At 37.1% G+C, this 20,018-nt stretch overlaps 1 protein-coding gene across 8 annotated transcripts in view; it reads left to right on the forward strand.

Moving 5' to 3' along the window:
* Nucleotides 1-20,018, forward strand: part of TARBP1 (TAR (HIV-1) RNA binding protein 1) — an 88,191-nt gene that overhangs the window by 24,796 nt on the left and 43,377 nt on the right. For 7 of the 8 annotated variants that reach the window (XR_008621621.2, XR_008621613.2, XR_008621616.2 and 4 more), the window contains exons 10-13: nt 3,428-3,566; nt 5,415-5,514; nt 7,013-7,185; nt 16,593-16,690. Coding sequence is in view for 4 of the 8 variants with exons in the window: in XM_055101088.3 (XP_054957063.2) it covers nt 3,428-3,566; nt 5,415-5,514; nt 7,013-7,185; nt 16,593-16,690 (510 nt within the window). In the remaining 4 variants the exon portion in view is untranslated. The remainder of the gene's footprint in view (nt 1-3,427; nt 3,567-5,414; nt 5,515-7,012; nt 7,186-16,592; nt 16,691-20,018) is intronic. The other variant, XM_055101105.2, reaches the window with a different exon arrangement.

A 20,018-nucleotide genomic window follows, 5' to 3' on the forward strand; every position in this document is an offset into this window, starting at 1 on the left:
CAATTTTGTTTGTTCAGGTATTCAAATAAGGCCTATTCACTGCAGCTAGTAGGCATAGCTTTAAAATTGTGGACTCTATTCCAGCTGGAATTTATTTTGTTGTATGAGTTGTGAGGTTTAAAAGAGAAAATTCATGTAAAAAAGCTTTAGGCTACGGGTTAGCCCATATTTAATGTAAATATCTAATATTACTAATGTCTTTTCGCCCTGGTTTAAGGAGTGAGGTATTTGCCTGTTGTATTATTTGTTTTTAAGGAGCCAGCTCTTAGATTTCTTCATCTGTTCCCCTTAATTTTTCGGTTCTGTAATGCATCAGTGTCTGTTTTCATCTCTGACTCTCCTTTCGTTTGTTTTGCCTGTCTCCTAATGTCTTGGAGTCATTTGTTGAGAACTATGTATTGCACATCTCCCACAGGCCAGCCACTGTGCTGAGTGTTGGTAATACAGTGGTCAGTGAGAGAAACATGTTGACTACCCTCAGGAGGCTTATAGTTGGTGGTTTATAGCTGAATCCAGATTTCAATTCTTTTTTTGTTTGAAAGCACTTACATATATGTATATATATATATTTTAGTGTAAATTTGACTGTATCCTATAACTTTTGTTATGTAGTGTTCTCATTATTATCTAATTATCTAGTTATGTTAAGTCATGTAAAATCATTGATATTCAGTCATTTTAAACCTATAGACATGGCGTTTTCATGTAGCTCACCCTAAATAGTTTTTTAATTAATAGATTTTATTTTTTGAAACAGTATTTGGTTTCCAGAAAAATTAAACAAAGTGATGGTGGCTCATGCCTGTAATCCCAGCACTTTGGGAGGCCGAGGCGGGCAGATCACTTGAGCTCAGGAGTTCAAGACCAGCCTCGGTAACATAGCGAGACCCTGTCTCAGTATATTTTAAAAATAAAGTAATAATGTAAAAAAAAAAAAAAACCACACAGAAAAAGTACAGAGAGTTTCCACATACTCCCACACCACTCTTCCCATCCCTACACAGTTTCCCCTGTTGTTAACATTTGGTATTAGTGTGGTTCATTTGTTACAATTGATGACCCCCATATTGATTACTACTATGAACTAAAGGTCATAGTTTACATTAGGGGTTCACTCTTCACATTGTACATTCCATGGGCTTTGACAGACGTGTCGTACAGAATAGTCTCACTGCCCCCAAAAATTCTCTGTGCTCTGCCTGTTCATCCCTCCTTTCCCCCAGACCTTGGCAGCTGATCTTTTTACTCTCTATAGTTTTGTCTTTTCCATAATGCCACATAGTTGGAATCATACAGGACCCAGCCTTTTCAGATTGGCTCTTCCACTTAGTAATATGCACTTAAGGTTCCTTCCTGTGTTTTCATGGCTTCATAGCTCATTTTTTTTTTTTAGTGCTTACTAAGACTTCATTGTCTGGATGTACCACAGTTTATTTATCCATTCACCTACTGAAGGACATCTTGGTTGCTTCCAGGTTTTGGCAGTTGTAAGACTACTGTAAACATCTTTGTGCAGGTTTTTGTGTGGACATAACTTTTCAACTCATTTGGGTAAATACCAAGGAGCACAGTTGCCAGATTGAGTGGTAAGATTATGTTTAGTTTTAGAGAAATTGCCAAGCTGTCTTTCGAACCATACTATTTTGCATTCCCACCAGCAAAGAATGAGAGTTCTTACTGCCCCACATTCTCTTCAGCATTTGGTTTGTCAGCGTTCTGGATTTTAGCCACTCCAGTAGCTATATAGTGGTGTCTTATTGTTGTAATTCCAAATTCCCTGAAAATAGATGATACTGAGTATTTTGTATATGCTATTTACCATCTGTATGTCTTCTTTGGTGAGGTATCCAGTTCTTTTGCACATTTTTATATTAGGTTGTGTGTTTTCTTACGGTGAGGTTTTAAAAGTCCTTTGAATACTTTGGATACCAGTCCTTTATCAGATATGTGTTTTGCAAATATTTTCTCCCAGTCTGTGGCTTGTCCTCTCATTCTCTTTATGTGTCCAAATAGATTTTTGAGACTTGTATTTTAATGGGGAATCAAGGGAACCTGCCTACCCAGAGACTGCCATTTAGATGTCATTTTAAACCATAAGTCTGACATGAAAAGTCTTTGAAGGGAAAATATTCTGAATTTTGTGACAGATTTGATAGAGGGAAAGAAAAAAATCAAATATGAATTAGAGTTTAGTTGTCAAAAATAATTTTGGTACAGCAGAATCATGCCTGTGGAAATACAAGATTCGAAAAGCCTCACGTATTTTGTAGCAATAATTAGGCAACGCAGTCTGGCCAGTTTTAGAGGCATGCAAAGAAAAGTGTATACTGTTAAAAGATAAATACCAGCTGACCTCACTGTTAGACAATAATATCTTAAGATTATCCGACTTGATAAAGACCTACACAGAACAACCTCCTTTAGCGTCATTGACTTGCTCACTCATTGTACCTGTGTGGTGTCTTTTAGTCCTGACCACTTCGTTGATCCAGTCATTCATCAGTTTTATCTTTGGTCAGGTGATGTATTCTTCCTTTGCCTCCTTATAGTAAACTTTGGGTAACCCTAATGGACACAAAAAATAATTTTTCAAAAATGCTTACTTTTTAGAAAGACTCATTTCATAATTATTTTCTTCATATTTAAACTCAGTTATTGAATTTGCTTATTAAGACAGATATTATAAAAAGGAAATTGAGAACATATTATAAAAAGGAAATTGAGAACATATTTAGATTTTAAAACAAAAGTTTCACCATTATACGTGACCAAAGATGAGTTGTGAAATTATGTGACTTTTATTTGCAAACCTTCTAAGAGATGTAATGGAGAAGGCCTCGGACAGTGTTTCTCTTTTAAATTAATATGCAGTATTTTAATATGCACGTATGATAGAAAATAAACTTGTGAGGAGGGTAGGAACTTTGATTATAACTTAAATTTCAAATTCTACATTCTCTCAAAGATAAAACTTCTTGTTTTAGCATGTGAAGCTGGAAGAAGTTTTAGTTGAAGGTTGTAAGTTGTTTTATGTAATGTGTTATTTTTTATAGAGATCTTTACCTCATTAAAGTGTACATTTTATATAAGGTACATTAGAAATTCTTGCCTGTTAATGAAATTTATACATTCTTTGAAGGAGATTAGAAAACACACACACACATACACACACACATATGTGTATATATATATATCTCACATATATATATCACACACATACATATACACATACATACATATATATACACATAGTTTTTTTGTTTTTACTGTCTGTGGAACTCAAGTATGATAGTAAATGGTTTATTACTTTGTATTCAATTATTTAAATTTGGTTTATCGTGAAAGAAAGAAACGTGGCTTAAGGAGATTAGAAATCCTTTGTTTGGTTAGGTTTTTAAAATAAAGTAATAACTGTTTTCTTTTCCAGCTGTGTGACTGGCTACGTGTTAATGAAAGCTATTTTAAGCCATCCCCTATGTGTAGCTCCATTGGACTTCACAAGACATCTTTAAATGCTTATGTAAAGAGCATTGTTCAAGAGTATGTTAAGTCATCTGCTTGGGAAAGTAAGTCTGCAGTCATTTTTATGGATTGATATAACCAAAATATTTTCAAAGAACTTTTAACTAGTTTTTCAGACTGAGAGTTAGGCTTTACGAAATATATGATGATTTATTGATGCCAAACTTGTATTTCAGTAAAATAATGTGAAAAAAAAGTAAAGATACTGTCTCCTAACTTGTATTAATACTTTATCTGTTCTGAGACTTGAGATTCTAAATTATTTTATGTTTAAGGAAACTAATAAGTTGCCAGAGTTAAGAAGTAGATGCAAAGTTATTTATTTATTCTGCAATTACTGGGTCCTTGTGAACTAGATACTGCAGATATGGTTTTGGAGCCTCTGTAGTGGAAATATGTGCATTGGAAATACGTGTTTATCTTTTTCGTTTTTAAAGCACGTTTAGTATGAACTGATTATGAAAAACAATTTTAAACAAAAGCTGTGTTTAAAAGGATAGTTTTGTTAGTTTCTTTTTCAGCAGATACTTTGCAACATCAATTTTACAAAGATCCTTTCTTTGAGGAAATATATAAGACAACATTAGAGAAGCACTCTTAACAGATACATTAATTAGGATTCTTTTTACATTCCTAATGCTTCCTTTTCATTAAAGTCATTGGTGATAATTTAGGAAAATTGCATCTTCAAATTTAACATGTCTTAAATTTCCTAGCTTTGTCTCACACAAAGTCATTTTCATCTCCTGATTTCTTTAATCTGACCATGGAATAGGTCTTAAATGATCAGATAATTATCCTTCCAAAATGCATGAGTTTATTCTTCTTGGAACATTTCTCTTTTGTGTTTTTAGTCTTTTTTGGTCTGTCTGTGTCTAGTAAATGTCTTATGCTGTTACATTGGAAGATTATTTGAAGTAAATATGTTAGTCTCTATTAAAGTAGACATAAACTGGGAGGTCAGATAGAGGTCTGAGAGACCATGGCCTTTGTGGCTTCATTCATTTAATCTCATTTCTGGTCACATTTTAGGGAACACTCATCTCAGCTGAAATACTAGAAGTGCCTCTTATGGAGTTACCTTGCATCTACTCTTGCTTCATCTACAATATCTTTTCCACATGGTACCTAGATAAATCTTTTCAAAATATAAATTTTGATTTTAGACATTTTTCCTCCACTTCTTTGTATATATTCCCTTTAACCTTCAGTGGCTTCCTATTGCCTTTAGGGCAGAGACAAAGGTCCTCTGCATGGCCTGCAAGGTTTCCTGGTCTCTCCCCTGCCTGTTTATGCCACTTCAGTTTTTGCTGCTCCCTGTCACTTAGTGCACACATGAGCATCCTCCTATTTTCTGGAATATGGTATGCCTTCTTCTGCTAGAAGACCTTTGATGTGCTCTTCCTTCTGTCTAGAAAGTTCTTGTGTCCCTTCATCTTTCCTCTTGAGTCGTCACACTCAGCCCAATTGTCATTTCTTCAGGGCAACTTCCTCTTACTCTCTGGATGAGGGCACGTCTCCCTAGTGTAGACTCCACTAGCACCATGTACTTCTCATTCGTAGCCCTCACTATAATTGCATTTTTCTATGTATTCTTTGATAATGCTTTTCTCCTGTACTCTAAATTACATGAGCACAGGAAACACTGTGTCTGCAGCACCCAGGTAATTGCATGGCATGTAGCAGGCACACAAATTTCTTTTTTGTTCCTGTTGAAATAGATATGTATAATAATGAGCCATGCTCTAGGGTGTTCTGCTGTAGTTCATCTCGGTTGTATTTCTCTCATAATTTAATATTAATAAGGCATAATCATTTAGTGGGTTTTTTTGAAGCATCATCCTTGAAGGATTTTGTTAATGCTTTGCAAACCTTAACTGTTGTTATTTAAGCAGGAGAAAACTGCTTTATGCCTGATTGGTTTGAAGCCAAGCTTGTTTCTCTGATGGTCTTGCTGGCTGTGGATGTGGAAGGAATGAAGACTCAATATAGGTAATTGTTTCTGTAATTGAAAAGCCTATTTTAAAAATCCTGATGAGAATTATGATGTGTATTCAGATTTTTGAATGATTGAACTTAGTTGACCACAAGGTGTCAAGGGAGGGTACTAGAACATTAACAGTATACTGAAGAAATGTTTAAAGTTAATAACAAATAGGAATAGGGGCATATTAGTGCTTTTAAATTGGTAAATTAAATGTTAAACTTAACAATTTAATGTTAATTAGATGGCCAGGCACAGTAGCTCATGCCTGTAATCCCAGCACTTTGGGAGGCCAAGGCAGGCAGATCACCTGAGGTCAGGAGTTTGAGGCCAGACTGGCCAACATGGTGAAACCCTGTCTCTACTAAAAATACAAAAATCAGCCGGGCGTGGTGGTGCACGTCTGTAGTCTCAACTACTAGAGAGGCTAAGGCGGGAAGATCACTTGAACTGGGTGGCGGAGGTTGCAGTGAGCCAAGATTGCACCATTGCACTCCAGCCTGGACCACAGAGTGAGACTTCATCTGAAAAACATTTAATGTTAAATTAGAGAAGATTAAAAAACCATATACAATAGTCACTGGTTTTATATCAGAACATTAGAAGTAGATTACAAGATTCCAGTATAAGTTTAGGTAAAGAGATTTACTGGATTTGACTCCTTTGTAAAATACATAATTAAAAAAAGTGGTAATAAAGATAAAACACTCATTTATATTTTGTGAGAATGGAAGCAGGTCAGTTTTCACTAGATTATTGTTTTGCAATAAGCAGCATCATTAGGTAGATCAGGTAGGATATTTGCGTGACATACAGTTAATTTGATTTACATCAAATCTCTTTTCTAGACAAAGATTTTGTACCGAAGTTGGTTATCCAGTCTGGGAAAATAAGTGAGACCCTGTCTCTACAAAAATTAAAAAATTAGCTGGACATAGTGGCTCACACCTTTGGTCCCAGCTACTTAGGAGGCTGATGTGGGAAGATCGCTTGAGCCTGGGAGGTTGAGCCCACAGTGAGCTATGATCACACCACAGCACTCCAGCCTGGGCGACAGAGTGAGAACCCATCTCAAAAAAAAAAAAAAAGTTGGTTAACAGTTTTTAATAAATCCTTAGGTTTTTTTTTTTTTTTTTGGATTTTTAAAAACATGTTCTAGTTCCTTGACTAGCTTATGTTTGTTTTGGTTTTATATTTTTGTATTATGGAAGCAGGGTGTCATTAATTTAATTTACACATTAATTGGGTATAGGATTTCCTTCCTGCTGGTGCCTGGCATCGAGGACAGTGGTTCTTCCCTGTGCTTTCTTTAGTGAGTCGCCACCCTCACGGGAAAGCACGGACCAGAAGATGAGTCCTCATAGCTGCTGGTTGTCTGGGTCTTTCATGAGAGTAACTTTGTCTAATTGGATCCATTAGCTAACCAGTTTTCACCCAATTATAGGTGGGAAGCAATTTGCTTATGCTTTTGAAATGGTTGATTTTGGCATGTCTTTTAATGTCTAGCGGAAAGCAGAGAACAGAGAATGTATTGCGGATATTCTTAGACCCTCTTCTGGATGTGCTTATGAAGTTTGGTACCAATGCCTACATGCCCTTGCTGAAGACTGACAGATGCCTCCAGTTGCTGTTAAAGCTGTTGAACACATGCAGGTTGAAAGGTTCCAGTGCCCAAGATGGTGAGGATAAGTTGTTTCTCTTGGTATCTTGCTTGATATAGCATTGGTATTTAGAGTTCTAGAGAGGAAACTTCCGTCTTTTTAAAATAAAAAGAAAACTTTTTATATAATTTAGAAATTATGTATATTTAAGAAATTATATAATTATATATTAAGAAATTATATAATTTAAGAGAAATATTTATTGAGTATCTCCCAGTGGTGCTGGGGATACAGTGGTGAAGGAGCAACCATCTGTTCTCGTGAGTTGACATTCTAGTGGTTTACATGTGTTGGTTACTATAATGTAATTTCATTTGCTTTTTTAAAAAATTTATGCATGCTTATTGATTTCTAGACCATTTAAAATGATCACTGTCTTGTATATGTTTAAGCAGGATCCATTTCTGTTTGCCACTCTGCTAAAGCATGAGAATGGCAGTAATTTTATAATTACTTGTTTTTAAATATGTTCATCTCCGAGTACCTTTTAAGTAGAAAATACTTCACAGAGAAAGTTAGTGATAATAGTAGAAGCATTGAGCTCTTTGTTCTCTCCTTAAACTAAGGTATGTAAAACAGCAGTTGAAAACTCGTAGACATCAGAGATGAGAGTAGTGACAGGTGAACCTCCCAGTCCTTCCTGACCAGTCTCATTTGCAGTTTTAGAAATTTCATATTTAAAAATTCTAGAGGAACATTAGTATTAGGTTGAACCTGAGAATAAAATTGATACGATTATATTTTAATATATGCTTATGAAATATCCTGTTTTTTTATAATGATAGTAGCAGAACCAAATGCTATGAAAATACAGTAACTTTTTATAAGACTTTCAACTCCTTAAGGGCATACATTTGAATTCATTGGAGCTGTCCTGACTACTCCTATGCTCAGTGCTTTCAGTGTAGAACTGGGTCACATGTGCCCTTGAAAAATTGCCATAATTTTGGATACAAACAAAAGAATGTGTGATATGTAAGTTATATAAAAGTTAGGATGCAAAGTAATTAAACACCTGTGTGCTCACATGCAACCTAAGAACGAATTTACCTGTTTAGTGCCCTCCTGTTACTCTTTGTCTTCCTATTTTGAATTTTATTACATCCATGAATTTTAGAAAAGGATTTTTAGCTCATATATAGATATTCCTCAAGAAGATTTTTTTTTAACTATTTTATTGAGGTATAATTGACATGTTAAAAGGCTTTACATATTTAATGTATGCAACTCGATGAGTTTGGGGATAGGTATACACCCCTGAAACCATCACCACCATCAAGGCCATAGACGTATCCTTCACCTCCCAAAGTTTCCTCCCTCTCCTATTATTATTACTATTTGTAATAAGAAGACTTAACCTAAGATCTGCCCTCTTATCAAGTATGAGTTAGAGATAGAAATTTGGGAGCCATTAACATACAGGTGGTATTTAAAGTCATGAGACTGAATGAGAGTGTTAGGGGAGCAAGTGTAGACAGAGAAGGGGTCCAAGTACCTTGGGGACTTCAATGTCCAGAGGTTAGTGAGGTGAAGAGGAACAGCAGAGGGTACCTAGGGGAATTTATAGCCAGAGAAGAGGAAAACCAGGAAGCCAGCGAAGAACGTGTTTCCGGGAGGAGGGTGGGATCCCACACCAGAGGCTGTTGATGCCCTAACAGAAGGACTGGGAATTGACCATCCAATTTAGCAACATGGAAATCAGCGGCGACCTCAACGGAAGCAATTTGGGGCAGTAGTGGGGGCCACTCGGAGAGAAATGAAAATAGTGAGTAAAATAGCAAGTTTTTTATGTAGAGCAGCAGAGAAATGGGGCCGTTGGTGGTGAGGAATGAGAAGTTGTTTTTGTTTCCTTAAGAGGTGAATATAACCATGTTTATGTGCTGATGGAAATGATTTCATTGAGGGAAGATTTGAAGACATAAAGGGGTGGTATTTGCTGACTGGCATCCAAGCATAGGTGAGAGTGTATGGAATCCAGGGCACAAGTGGTTCTAGAAGGTTCTAGAAGGAGCACTGATAGAGGTAGGTGCAGGTAGGTGGGTAGATATAGGAGGTCGTAGAAGTTCTTTTCTAATTTATTCTGTTTTTTTTTAAGGAAAGAGGAGATAGAGTGAGGGTGGGGATGGAAGTGTTGGCAGTGTGAGGACAGGGTATAAGCATCTGTCTGGGAAAGAGGCTTTGTGAGTGCTCTAAGGCAGTGCTGTAGGATTGCTGGGCTTGCTGAGCACGCCCTTGAGGTTGCGATCGTGAATTCACAGTGACGGTAGTCCAGACGGCTGTGTTTTCCTCCAGCCTGTGATGTGCAATACCACTTTACTGTACCTAATCAGATGAGATTCAGGGATTGTCATTCTGCAGATACAGTTTTTCTAAAATGATGTTTCCATGATTATATGTTTAATCTGCAATAACTGTATAATGTTTACTTTTAAATTTGAGGAAACATACTTTTAGTTACAATATAGCTTCCCTTTCATTACACTGGGTTATATGAGCCTTCAATAATTATTACTGCTTCTGTCCTCACTACTGGCTGAATTTGTCACTTTGGTGGGTCTGGTCTTCTTTGCTGAGTCTCGCTTTTTTTGTGGGAGTAATCTCTTGTCTATTGGAACTTTTCTTCCTGACGTAGGTTTTTATACATAGTTAGTTTTATGCATAGATAGTTTTATACATAAAGTAAAATTTACATTTTCACTATATTTAAGTGTACAGTTCTGTGACATAGAAAGTACGTTCACACTGTTGTGCAGCCATCACCATCATCCATCTCCAATTTTCCTCTTCCTGAACTGGAACTCTGTACCTGTGAAACACTAATTCCCCATTTTCCTCTTTCCCCAGGCCCTGGCAATCACCATTCTACTTTCTGTCTCTATGAGTTTGACTCCTCTGGGTACCTCCTAGAAGTGGAATCATACAGCATTTGTCCTTTTGTGTCTGACTTATTTTTATTTCACTGAACATCGTGTCTTCTGGGTCCATCCATGTTGTAGCATGTATCATGCTTTGATTCCTTTTAAAGGCCAAATAATATTCTGTTGTTTGGCTAGATTATAATTGGTTATCCATTCATCTATCGATGAACAATTGGATTTTTTTCACCTTCTCTTTTGTGAATAATGCTGCTGTGAACATGGGTGTACAAATGTCTGAGTCCCTGCTTTCAATTCTCTTGGAAGTGGAATTTCTGCATCATATGGTAATTCTGTTTAATTTTTTGAGGAACTGCCATACACCTTTCCACAGTGGCTGTACCATTTTACATTTTCACCAGTAGTGCACAAGGGTTCCAGTTTTTCCACATCCTCTCCAACACTCATTAATGGGCTTTTAAAAATAATAGCCATCCTAATGGGTATAAAGTGCTACTTCATCATGATTTTGACTGTGATTGCTTTTTGACTAATTCTGGTACCACTTCTTTTGGGATTCAGTTTACTACTATAAATTATATGAGGCATAGACTAGGAAACCAAACCATAATTTTTTTTTTTTTTTTTTGAGACGGAGTTTCGCTCTTGTTTCCCAGGCTGGAGTGCAATGGTGCGATCTTGGCTCACCGCAACCTTTGCCTCCCAGGTTCAAGTGATTGTCCTGCCTCAGCCTCCCGAGTAGCTGAGATTACAGGCATGCGCCACCATGCCTGGCTGATTTTGTATTTTTATTAGAAACAGGGTTTCTGCATGTTGGTCAGGCTGGTCTCAAACTCCCAACCTTAGCTGATCCGCCTGCCTCGGCCTCCCAAAGTGCTAGGATTACAGGCATGAGCCATTGTGCCCGGCCCCAAACCATAATTTTTATTCTGGCTTGAACTTTTGCCCACAGTTTGTATATTGTGACAGGGTGTTAAATTCAGAGATGTGGCAGTGACCAGGGAATGTGCCTTGAGGGTGAGATAGAGGCTGTTCTGTATTGCGGTAATTAAGAGGAGCCACTGGGGTAGGGATGATAATATTGGATGCCTTGAAGGCAGCTACTTTTCTTCAAGTCTTTTTGTTCTCTCTTCTCCAAGGCCTAAGCTTTCCCTTGAAATCTCAAATTTATTTTAATTGAATGGGTTTGATTATATATGAGGAAAGTAAATCTATTTTATGCTATTAATGTAAGTTTGATATTTAAGGAGTTGACTATGTATATAGGAGAAAGAAAAGGCAGAAAGAGTAGTATGGAATATGCAAGACAAGAGTATTCTGTTTTTCCCATATTCATTGGTTATAGTTTTTAATTTTTTAATAAAGGCTTTTACTTTCCAATCATTTGCTGGTGGCTTCTTGACCTGGCAAGTGACTCATGAGATACTCCAGAGGCTATATAATATAGCCCCTGGGTAACATGAAAATTTAAAATTAATTTTTAATGTATGTAATCTCTTAATGAACACTTCTCAGAGTGATAGATACAGCATTTTATGAAGTGTCTATTAAATCTTCTGCCAAGTTAGTCCTTTGTCAGATATGTGGTTTGCACATATTTTCTTTTTGTCTGCAGCTTATCTTTTCATTTTCTCAACAGTGTCTTTTGCAGAGCCAAAGTTTTTATTCTGATGAAATCCAGTTTATTTTTGTTTTGTTTTATGGATCGTGCAGTAGGTATTATGACTGAGAACTCTGCCTTAGCCCCAGGTCATACAGGATTTTTCTCCTTCGTTTATTATTTTACTTTTAGACTTATGATATTTTTAGGGTTAATTTCTAAGGTGTAAGGTTTAGGTCAAGGTTAATTTTTTTGCCTTTGCTGGTGTAGTTGCACCAGCACCATTTGTTGGAGAGACTGAGTATCCTTTCTCTGTTGAATTGTTTTGTACTTTTGTCAAAAATTAATTGGCCATGATGGAAACAATCCAAAGTAGATGGGTAGATGAATGGATAATATGTGGTTTATACATACTCAGCCATAAAAAGGAATGAAGTAGTAATATATGTTACAACGTGGATAAACCTTGAAAACATTATCTCAAGGGAAAGGTGATCACTAAAGACCACATATTGTATGATCTCATTTAAATGAAATGTCCGGAATAGGCAAATCTCTAGAGACAGAAAATAGATTGGGGTTGCTTAGGGCAGGGAGAAAATAGGGGTTAAGGGCCCGATGATTTAAAGGGTATGAGGTTTCTCTTTGAGGTGATGAAATGTTCTAATATTGACTGTGGTGATAGTTGCACATATCTGTGACTGTACAAGAAACTATTGAATTAGATACCTTTAAAGGGGGAATTGAATGCTCTGTGAATTCTATCTCAAAAAATTGTTGACAAATAATTAATTTGGCTGTATTAGTGTTGATGTAATTCTGGACTCTGTTCTGTTCTTTTGATCTAAGTGTTTATTCCTTTGCCAATACCACAAGGTTTTGGTTACTGTAGTTTTATAATAAGTCTTAAAATAGGTAGTGTGGTTTTTGTCCAAAAATATTTTTAGCTATTCTAGTTCCTTTACCTTTCCATATAAATTATATCATCAACTTGTATGTACCTACAAAAAAAAAGTCCTGCTGGGATCTTGACTGGAATTGCATTAAATGCATAGATCAGTTTGTGGAGAATTGCTTTCTTATGCTGAAACTTTTAATGCATGAATATGGTATTTCCGTACATTTATTTATTTAGAGACAGGATCTTACTTTGTTACCCAGGCTGGAGTACAGTGGTGCAATCTCAGCTCACTGCAGCCTCTACCTCCCATGTTCAAGCAATCCTGCTGCCTCAGCCCCCCAAGTAGCTGGGACTGCAGGTGCTCACCACCATGCCTGGTTAATCTTTGTATTTTTAGTAGAGATGGGGTTTCGCCGTGTTGTCCAGGCTGGTCTCAAACTCCTGACCTCAGGCGATCTGCCCACCTCAGCCTCCCAGAGTGCTGGGATTACAGGTATGAGCCACCACGCCTGGCCTGTCTGCATTTACTTAGGTTGTCTGTGATTTTTTTCATCAGTTTTACAGTTTTCAGCATATAGATCTTACACAGGTTTTGTAAGATTTATAACTATTTCTTTTGAGGGGAAGCTGTTGTAAATGATAGTTTTAAAAATTTCAATTTTTAACTGTGTGTTACTAGTATATAGAAATATGATTGATTTTGGTATGTTGACCTTGTATCCTGTAACCTTGCTGAAGGACGTAATTCTAGGAGTTTGTTCGTTTGAAGGTTCCTTGGGATTTTCTTTGTAGACAATCATGTCATCTGTGAATAGGGGCAGTAGAATTGTCTGTAGTATTCCCTTACCCTTTTAATGCCTGTCGGGTCTGTAGTGTAAGCTCTGTCTTTTTATTCCTAATAGTGATAATTTGTGTGTGTGTGTGTGTGTGCGTGCTTACTCATGTGCACTCTCTCTCTGTCTCTGTCTCTGGCTTGCTAGTGGTTTATCATTTTATTGACCTTTTCAAAGAACCAGCTTTTGGTTTCATTGATTTTTTTTTTATAGATTTTTTTTTTTGGTCAATTTCATTGATTTCTGTTGTTTGGTTCTTTCTGCTTGGGTTTGGTTTATTTTGCCTTTTTTTCCTTTTAGTGTTAAGGCAGAAACATAGATTGTTGATTTTAGACGTTTCTTGTTTTCTGAAATGACAGTGCTATTAATTTTCCTCCAAGTGTTGCTTTAACTATATCCCACAAATTTTGGCATGTTGCATTTTCATCTCAAAATATTTTCTAACTTTCCTTGAAGCTTTCTCTTTGACCCATGAATTATTTAGAACATCTTTGAAGACTTTCCTAGTTACTGCTTTCTAATTTAATTACATTGTGGTTGCAGAGCATATATCATATGATTTCAGTTTTTAAAATTGTTTTAAGTTTATGTGGGATATGGCCTATCTTGGTGAATGTTTCATGTACTCTGGAAAAGAATATTATTTTACTAGTGGCTGACGTGTTCAATAAATGTCAGTTATATCCAAGAGTTTTCATGGTGTTTTTTAGTTCCATATCCTTGCTGATTTTCTATTTATTCCTTATATCTATTACTGAGAGAGGAACTTTGAAATCTCTGTTGCCCAGGCTGGAGTGCAATGGTGTGATCTTGGCTTACTGCAACCTCTGCCTCCCGGGTTCAAGCGATTCTCCTGCCTCAGTTTACCGAGTAGCTGGGATTATAGGTGCCCGCCATCATGCCTGGCTAATTTTTGTATTTTTAGTAGAAATGAGGTTTCACCATGTTGGCCATGTTAGTCTCGAACTCTTGACCTCAGGTGATTCAACCACCTTGGCCTCCCAAAGTGCTAAGATTACAGGCATGAGCCACCACACTGGGCCTTTGTTTTTCATTTCTCTCTTTCCTCTCTTTTGGGCAGTTTGAACATTATTTAGTATTCCATTTAAATTCAGCCTTTTTTTGTGTGTGTGTGGTTGCCTTAGGATTGCAGTACATATACTTTGTACAGTCTGTTTGGAATTAATATTTACCACTTGAAGTGAATATAGAAACTTCCCTTTTGATAGGGCCCTTCCCCCTTTCCCCTGTCTATGGTAGTTGTCTTATATTTACATTTGTTGAAAAGCCTACAAGACAACGTTATAATTTTTGCTTTTAACCAACAAACAAATTTTAAAGAACTCAAGAGAAAAGGGCCTGTTATATTTACTTAGATGTTTACAGGTCTCTTTTGCTCTTCCTTTGTTCCTGATATTCCAAATTTCCCTATGGCATCATGTCCTTTTTGTTCAAAAAAACTTCTTTTAGCATTTCTTTTGGAACACATTTGTTGCAGTGAGTTCTCTTAGTTTCCCTCATCTGAGAATATCTTTATTTCACCTTCATTTCTGAAGGATATTTTTTCTGGATATAAAATCCTGGCTTGATAGATCTTATCTTTCATCAGTTTAAAAATGCTGTTCCATTTGCCTCTGGTTTCTCGTGAGAACTCCATAGTAGTCAGGTTTTTCTTTGGCAATGTCATTTTTCTCTGTTTTCAAGATTGTTTTTTCATCAAGCTTGTTTTTAGCAGTTTGGTTGCCCTTTGTCTGGGCATAAATTTCTTTGGATGTATCCTTTTAGATTTCCCTGAAACTTCTTGAATCTGTAGGTTTATACCCTTTATCAGATTTGGAAAGTTTTCAGCCGTGTCTTTATTCAGATACTTCTTCAGCCCCACTGTCTTTCTCTTTTCCTTCTGGGGCTGTGATGGCATGAAAAAATAAGATCGTTGTTATTATCCCACAGATGTCTAGTTCTGCTTCTTATTTTTTCAACCAGTTTTCTCTCCGTTGTTCAGATGTCATATTTTTGTTGATCTGTTTTCAAGTTCTGACTCCTCTCGCACCTCCTTTGTTATTCATCCCATTCAGTGAATTTATTTCAGTTATTGTACTTTTCAATTATAAAATTTCTATTTGGTTTTTCTATATATCTTCTGTTTCTTTGCTGAGGATTTCTAGTTTCCATTTCCTTCAAGATTGTCATTGATTGCTTGCTAAAGCATTTTTATTAGAGCTGCTTTAATGATTTTTGTCAAACGGTTCTAACACCCAAGTCATCTTATTGGTGTTATCTCTAGATTTTTTTTTTCCATATCAGCTGGGGTTTTCCTGGTTCTTCATATGTTTAGTAATTTTGGATTATATCCTAGCTGTTTTGAATATTATAATATGAAACTCTGAATCTTGTTTAAATCCTGTGGAGAATGTTGATACTGTTGTCCAGTACACAGTCAACCTGGTTAGGTTGAGGCCTCACATTCTGACTTAGCTTCTGTGGGTGCTGCTTCTGCTGTCAGTTTTGTCTTCACCTCCTTTGCCATGCTCTTTGGACCCATGCCACATGCATTCCATCTGTTGGCCACTCTGGGAACTGGCCAGTAGGCAACTCTGTTCATTCAGTCCTGAAAGTCTGTGGTGTGCTGATTAGCATCAGATCCGTGCATGTGCAGCTTGGAGGTGAGCCCAGGAGTTCATAAACAGCTTTCCGAGGCCACTTTCCTGCATCCCTCCCTGTCTGGAATCCAGTACTCACTGTCTGCTCTCCTGGAGTTCTCCTGTTTCGTTCCCTGACCAGAAAGCTGGCGCCCATTCTGCTGCCCACCTTGTTGACTGCTTCTGCATCTGGTTACAATTGGGAGGAGGACCAGAGGGAGAAACATTAGTAAACTCACCACTGTTCAGTGTTACTTCTCTCTGAATCCACCTGCTATTTTTTCCTTGTAGAGTTTTCAAATAGCTGCGTCATGCATTCTGTCTAGGTTTTATAGCTGTGTTCAGTGGTGGAGGGAAGAGTGTCCCTGATCCATCCTACCCACAACTGGAACTCCTAAGTGACTTAAGATTAAGTATAGCTTTCCCCATGGGGTGAATGATTATTATATTATTGCAATTTATTTTTGGCAAGTGATTCACGTGCTTAGCCCAGTTGTACATTTACTAGAATATCTGGTGTGTTTTGTACCAAAGAACTGCTGTCATTTTAGTTGCATGCTTTTTGCCCCCATACAGATGAGGTGTCTACTGTTCTTCAGAACTTTTTCATGTCTACTACAGAGAGCATTTCTGAATTTATTCTCAGAAGACTTACTATGAATGAGCTAAATAGTGTAAGTATTCAGTGGAATAACTTTCTTTTTCATTTCTTTCATTCTTTTCACCAATATTGGAGTGATTACTGACACTGTATTAAATTGAAAAGAAAAATTAATTTTCTCAAGAAGCGGTCTTAGGAAGCAGCAAAAAAAACCTTAGACTTTGGGGTCTCCTAGTTCCAATTCCATCTGTATTGTTAGCTATGACCTTGGGCAAGTTACATAGATCTTCTGAGCCTCACCCCATTTACATCCAAGGATTTGGAGAGTTTCAAATGATGTAACATATTTGAAGTACTACACACATTCAATGCATTTTGGGGCCCAATCCCAAGATTCTGATGTGGCAGCTTTGAGACCGGACCCTGAGTGGGGGTGCATGTGTGTTAAAGCTCCATCAGTGATTCTTAAATGCAATTAGGTTTTAGGTGTAGAGGATGCTCTGTGACTGTAGCTGTCTTCTCTGTCTCTAGACTGTGTATAATTTGTTCTTTTGGGACATCTAAACAAGCTTTTCCCCTTAAAGAATACCTTGAAAATACCAGTTCTTATATGAATGTCTTAATTTTTTGTTTGTTTGTTTAAAATCTCTAGGGACAAATGTTGAAATGATTTGAATGCTTACATTGCCAATAAAATGAGAAAGCATTCTTACTTTAAGAACTTTTATTTAAATACCCAATTAAATATTAATACATTTGTTTGACAGCTTACACAGGTATGAAAATATAAAAATACAAGTATTCGACTGAAAGACTTGAGATTTTATTATAGAAAGGCAAGGAAGCTATTATGAAAATCTCTTTGGAGTGGGGAATATTTATCTATATCTTCCTTAATTTTTGTCAAGCAATCATTAATATGAATTCTAGTACACCTACATTTTTAGGAAGGCATTTATTTATTTTTAATTTTTGTGGGTACAGAATCAGTGTATGTATTTAACCAAGAAGTCATTTAAATATCTAAGTAACTTTAAAATTTAAGTTTTGCTCCAATACCACTTTTTATCCTCAGTATTATTTTTACCTGTTTTTATGGAAAATTTCCAAACATATACAAAAGAAGTTTAATGACCCTCCCTTATGCTTGTATGATGACCCATTATATAACATGTTTTTGTTTGTTTGGATTTTGAAGCTAAAAATAAAGGGAGAGCTTGATGTTATTTTATCTTTTAGATGCAAATATTTTAAAAAGTAATTCCATATATGATAGTTTTAAGTTGTTTTGAAAAAGCCATTCTTTAATAAATTAATTAGAATTCTCACTTAAGTAACGTTTGTTTAGTAGCTTAGAGTTTAATAAAATCCTCTTCCCACACTTTCCCCTGTCAGCAGTGTGCTGGTCAGTGTTTAATGACTGACTCTCTAGGGGAAAAAAGAGCCTGCCTCTGTAGTATTTACCAATTTCCACGGCCAATTTCAACCTACCAATGTGAGGCCACTGAGTTGGAAAGAGATATGATCTTCGGTTTTTGCGATGCTGGCTGGGTCTGCTGCTACGCCGCTGCCTCTCTTAGTTCACAGAGGAAATAGTGGCTGTCAGGCTGGAATGCTCTCAATTTCCAGTTGCCAGATGTATGGACTTACGCTATATGCTCAACCACACCTGAATTCATCCTCCCTGTCTTCCCTTTGTTACAAAAGAGTAAGGAAATTGGGATTTCATCCGTCTCTATTTTCTTAAGCATTTTACACTATTGATTGTCTTCTTTCTTGTGTTTTCAACTACTACTTTTCTCCTGAATTCTTTTCATGAGCATTTTAACAGGTTTAAGCATCCTTTTATTTATTTATTTAATAAATAAATAAGCAGCTTTGTCACCCAGGCTGTGGTGCAGTGGCATGATGTCGGCCCACTGCAACCTCCACCTCCCGGGTTCAAGCAATCTCCTGCCTCAGCCTCCCGAGTAGCTGGTATTACAGGCGTGCGCCACCGCGCCTGTAATATTTTTGTATTTTTGTATTTTTAGTAGATTTTTGTATTTTTGTATTTCTAGTAGAGACGGAGTTTCACTATGTTGGTCAGGCTGGTTTTGAACCCCTGACCTCAGGTGATCTGCCTGCCTTGACCTCCCAAAGTGCTGGGATTACAGGCGTGAGCCACTGCACCCAGCCAAGGGTCCCTCATTTTGAAAGAACCCTCTCTCAATTTCATGTTCCCTTCTAGCGCCCTATGTCCTTCTCTTTAAGCAGACTCAATTTAATTCTAATTTGACTTTTATCTTTGTTACAACACAGAAATGACTCTCACTAAAGATGTCAGCGACTCTTTTTCATAAACTTAATGGATACTTTCCAAACTGTATTTTTCTTTATTCTTTAGTTCCAGCGAACACTGGTGACCACCTCCCCCTTGAAACACTGCTTAACTTCTATGATGTCATTCTCTCATGCTTCTCCTGCCCCAGCCCCTGCATCTTTCTGGCCATTATTTCCATTTCTTCTTTGAATGTCCATTCTCTGCTCCCTAACCTTTGAAGCCAGAGCTCTTTAAAGCTTGTCCCTGACCCCTTCTTTTCTCATTCTCTCCCCTGTCACTTGATGATCTCATCTACATCCCCAGCTTCAGTTCTGCCAGGGACCCTCAAATCTCTGTCTCTACCTCAGACCACCCTTCTGAGCTTAACGCCCATAGTTGCTTGCTCTATGATGGTGTCAGTCGAATTTCTCACACTGTTCAAAACTGACTCCCTCATTATAATTCCTACAGGAGGTTCTCCAGGTTACTGTCGCAGTGAATGTCCCACCATCCTGCCAGTTTCTTAAGCCAAAAACTTAGGAATCCTTCCTGGCACCTTCATCCCTCACTCTTGCCCTTTTGTTCAGTCTTGTAATCGTTACCTTCTGTCTGCACTGTATCCCAGCACCTGGCAAAGTGCTTGGTGTCCAGTGGTTGCTCAGTAAAAACTGATTAAATTACTTCCTGTGTGCTTTCTATGTGCCATAGGAGGCCTCTTCTGGTATAGTAGTGATATATTAATATAGTAATAATTTCTCCCATTGATTCCTTCAGAAACCCTGTGATGGATAAATATTACTATCTCTATATTATGGACAAGGACAAGGTTAGGCAGTGACTGTGCATTCAGCACAATTATGGCACATTTCACAATTGAGTCATCCATCTCCCCACCTGGATTATGAGATCTTAACACAATAAGGCTTAGTAGTAAAGAGTTAAATAACTTGTCCTATGTCACAGGGCTGGCGCATGGTAGAGCTGAACCCATTTTTTTCTGGGTTTATGAGTCAAAAAATTTGCATTTAAGTTGTTTAACCTCTCTGAAACCTAGTTGTCTTAATGAAAGTGGGACAGTGATCTTTTTTGTGAGAAGTGA

Source organism: Pan paniscus, chromosome 1 (assembly GCF_029289425.2).
Source record: "Pan paniscus chromosome 1, NHGRI_mPanPan1-v2.0_pri, whole genome shotgun sequence".
Classification (NCBI taxonomy): domain Eukaryota; kingdom Metazoa; phylum Chordata; class Mammalia; order Primates; family Hominidae; genus Pan; species Pan paniscus.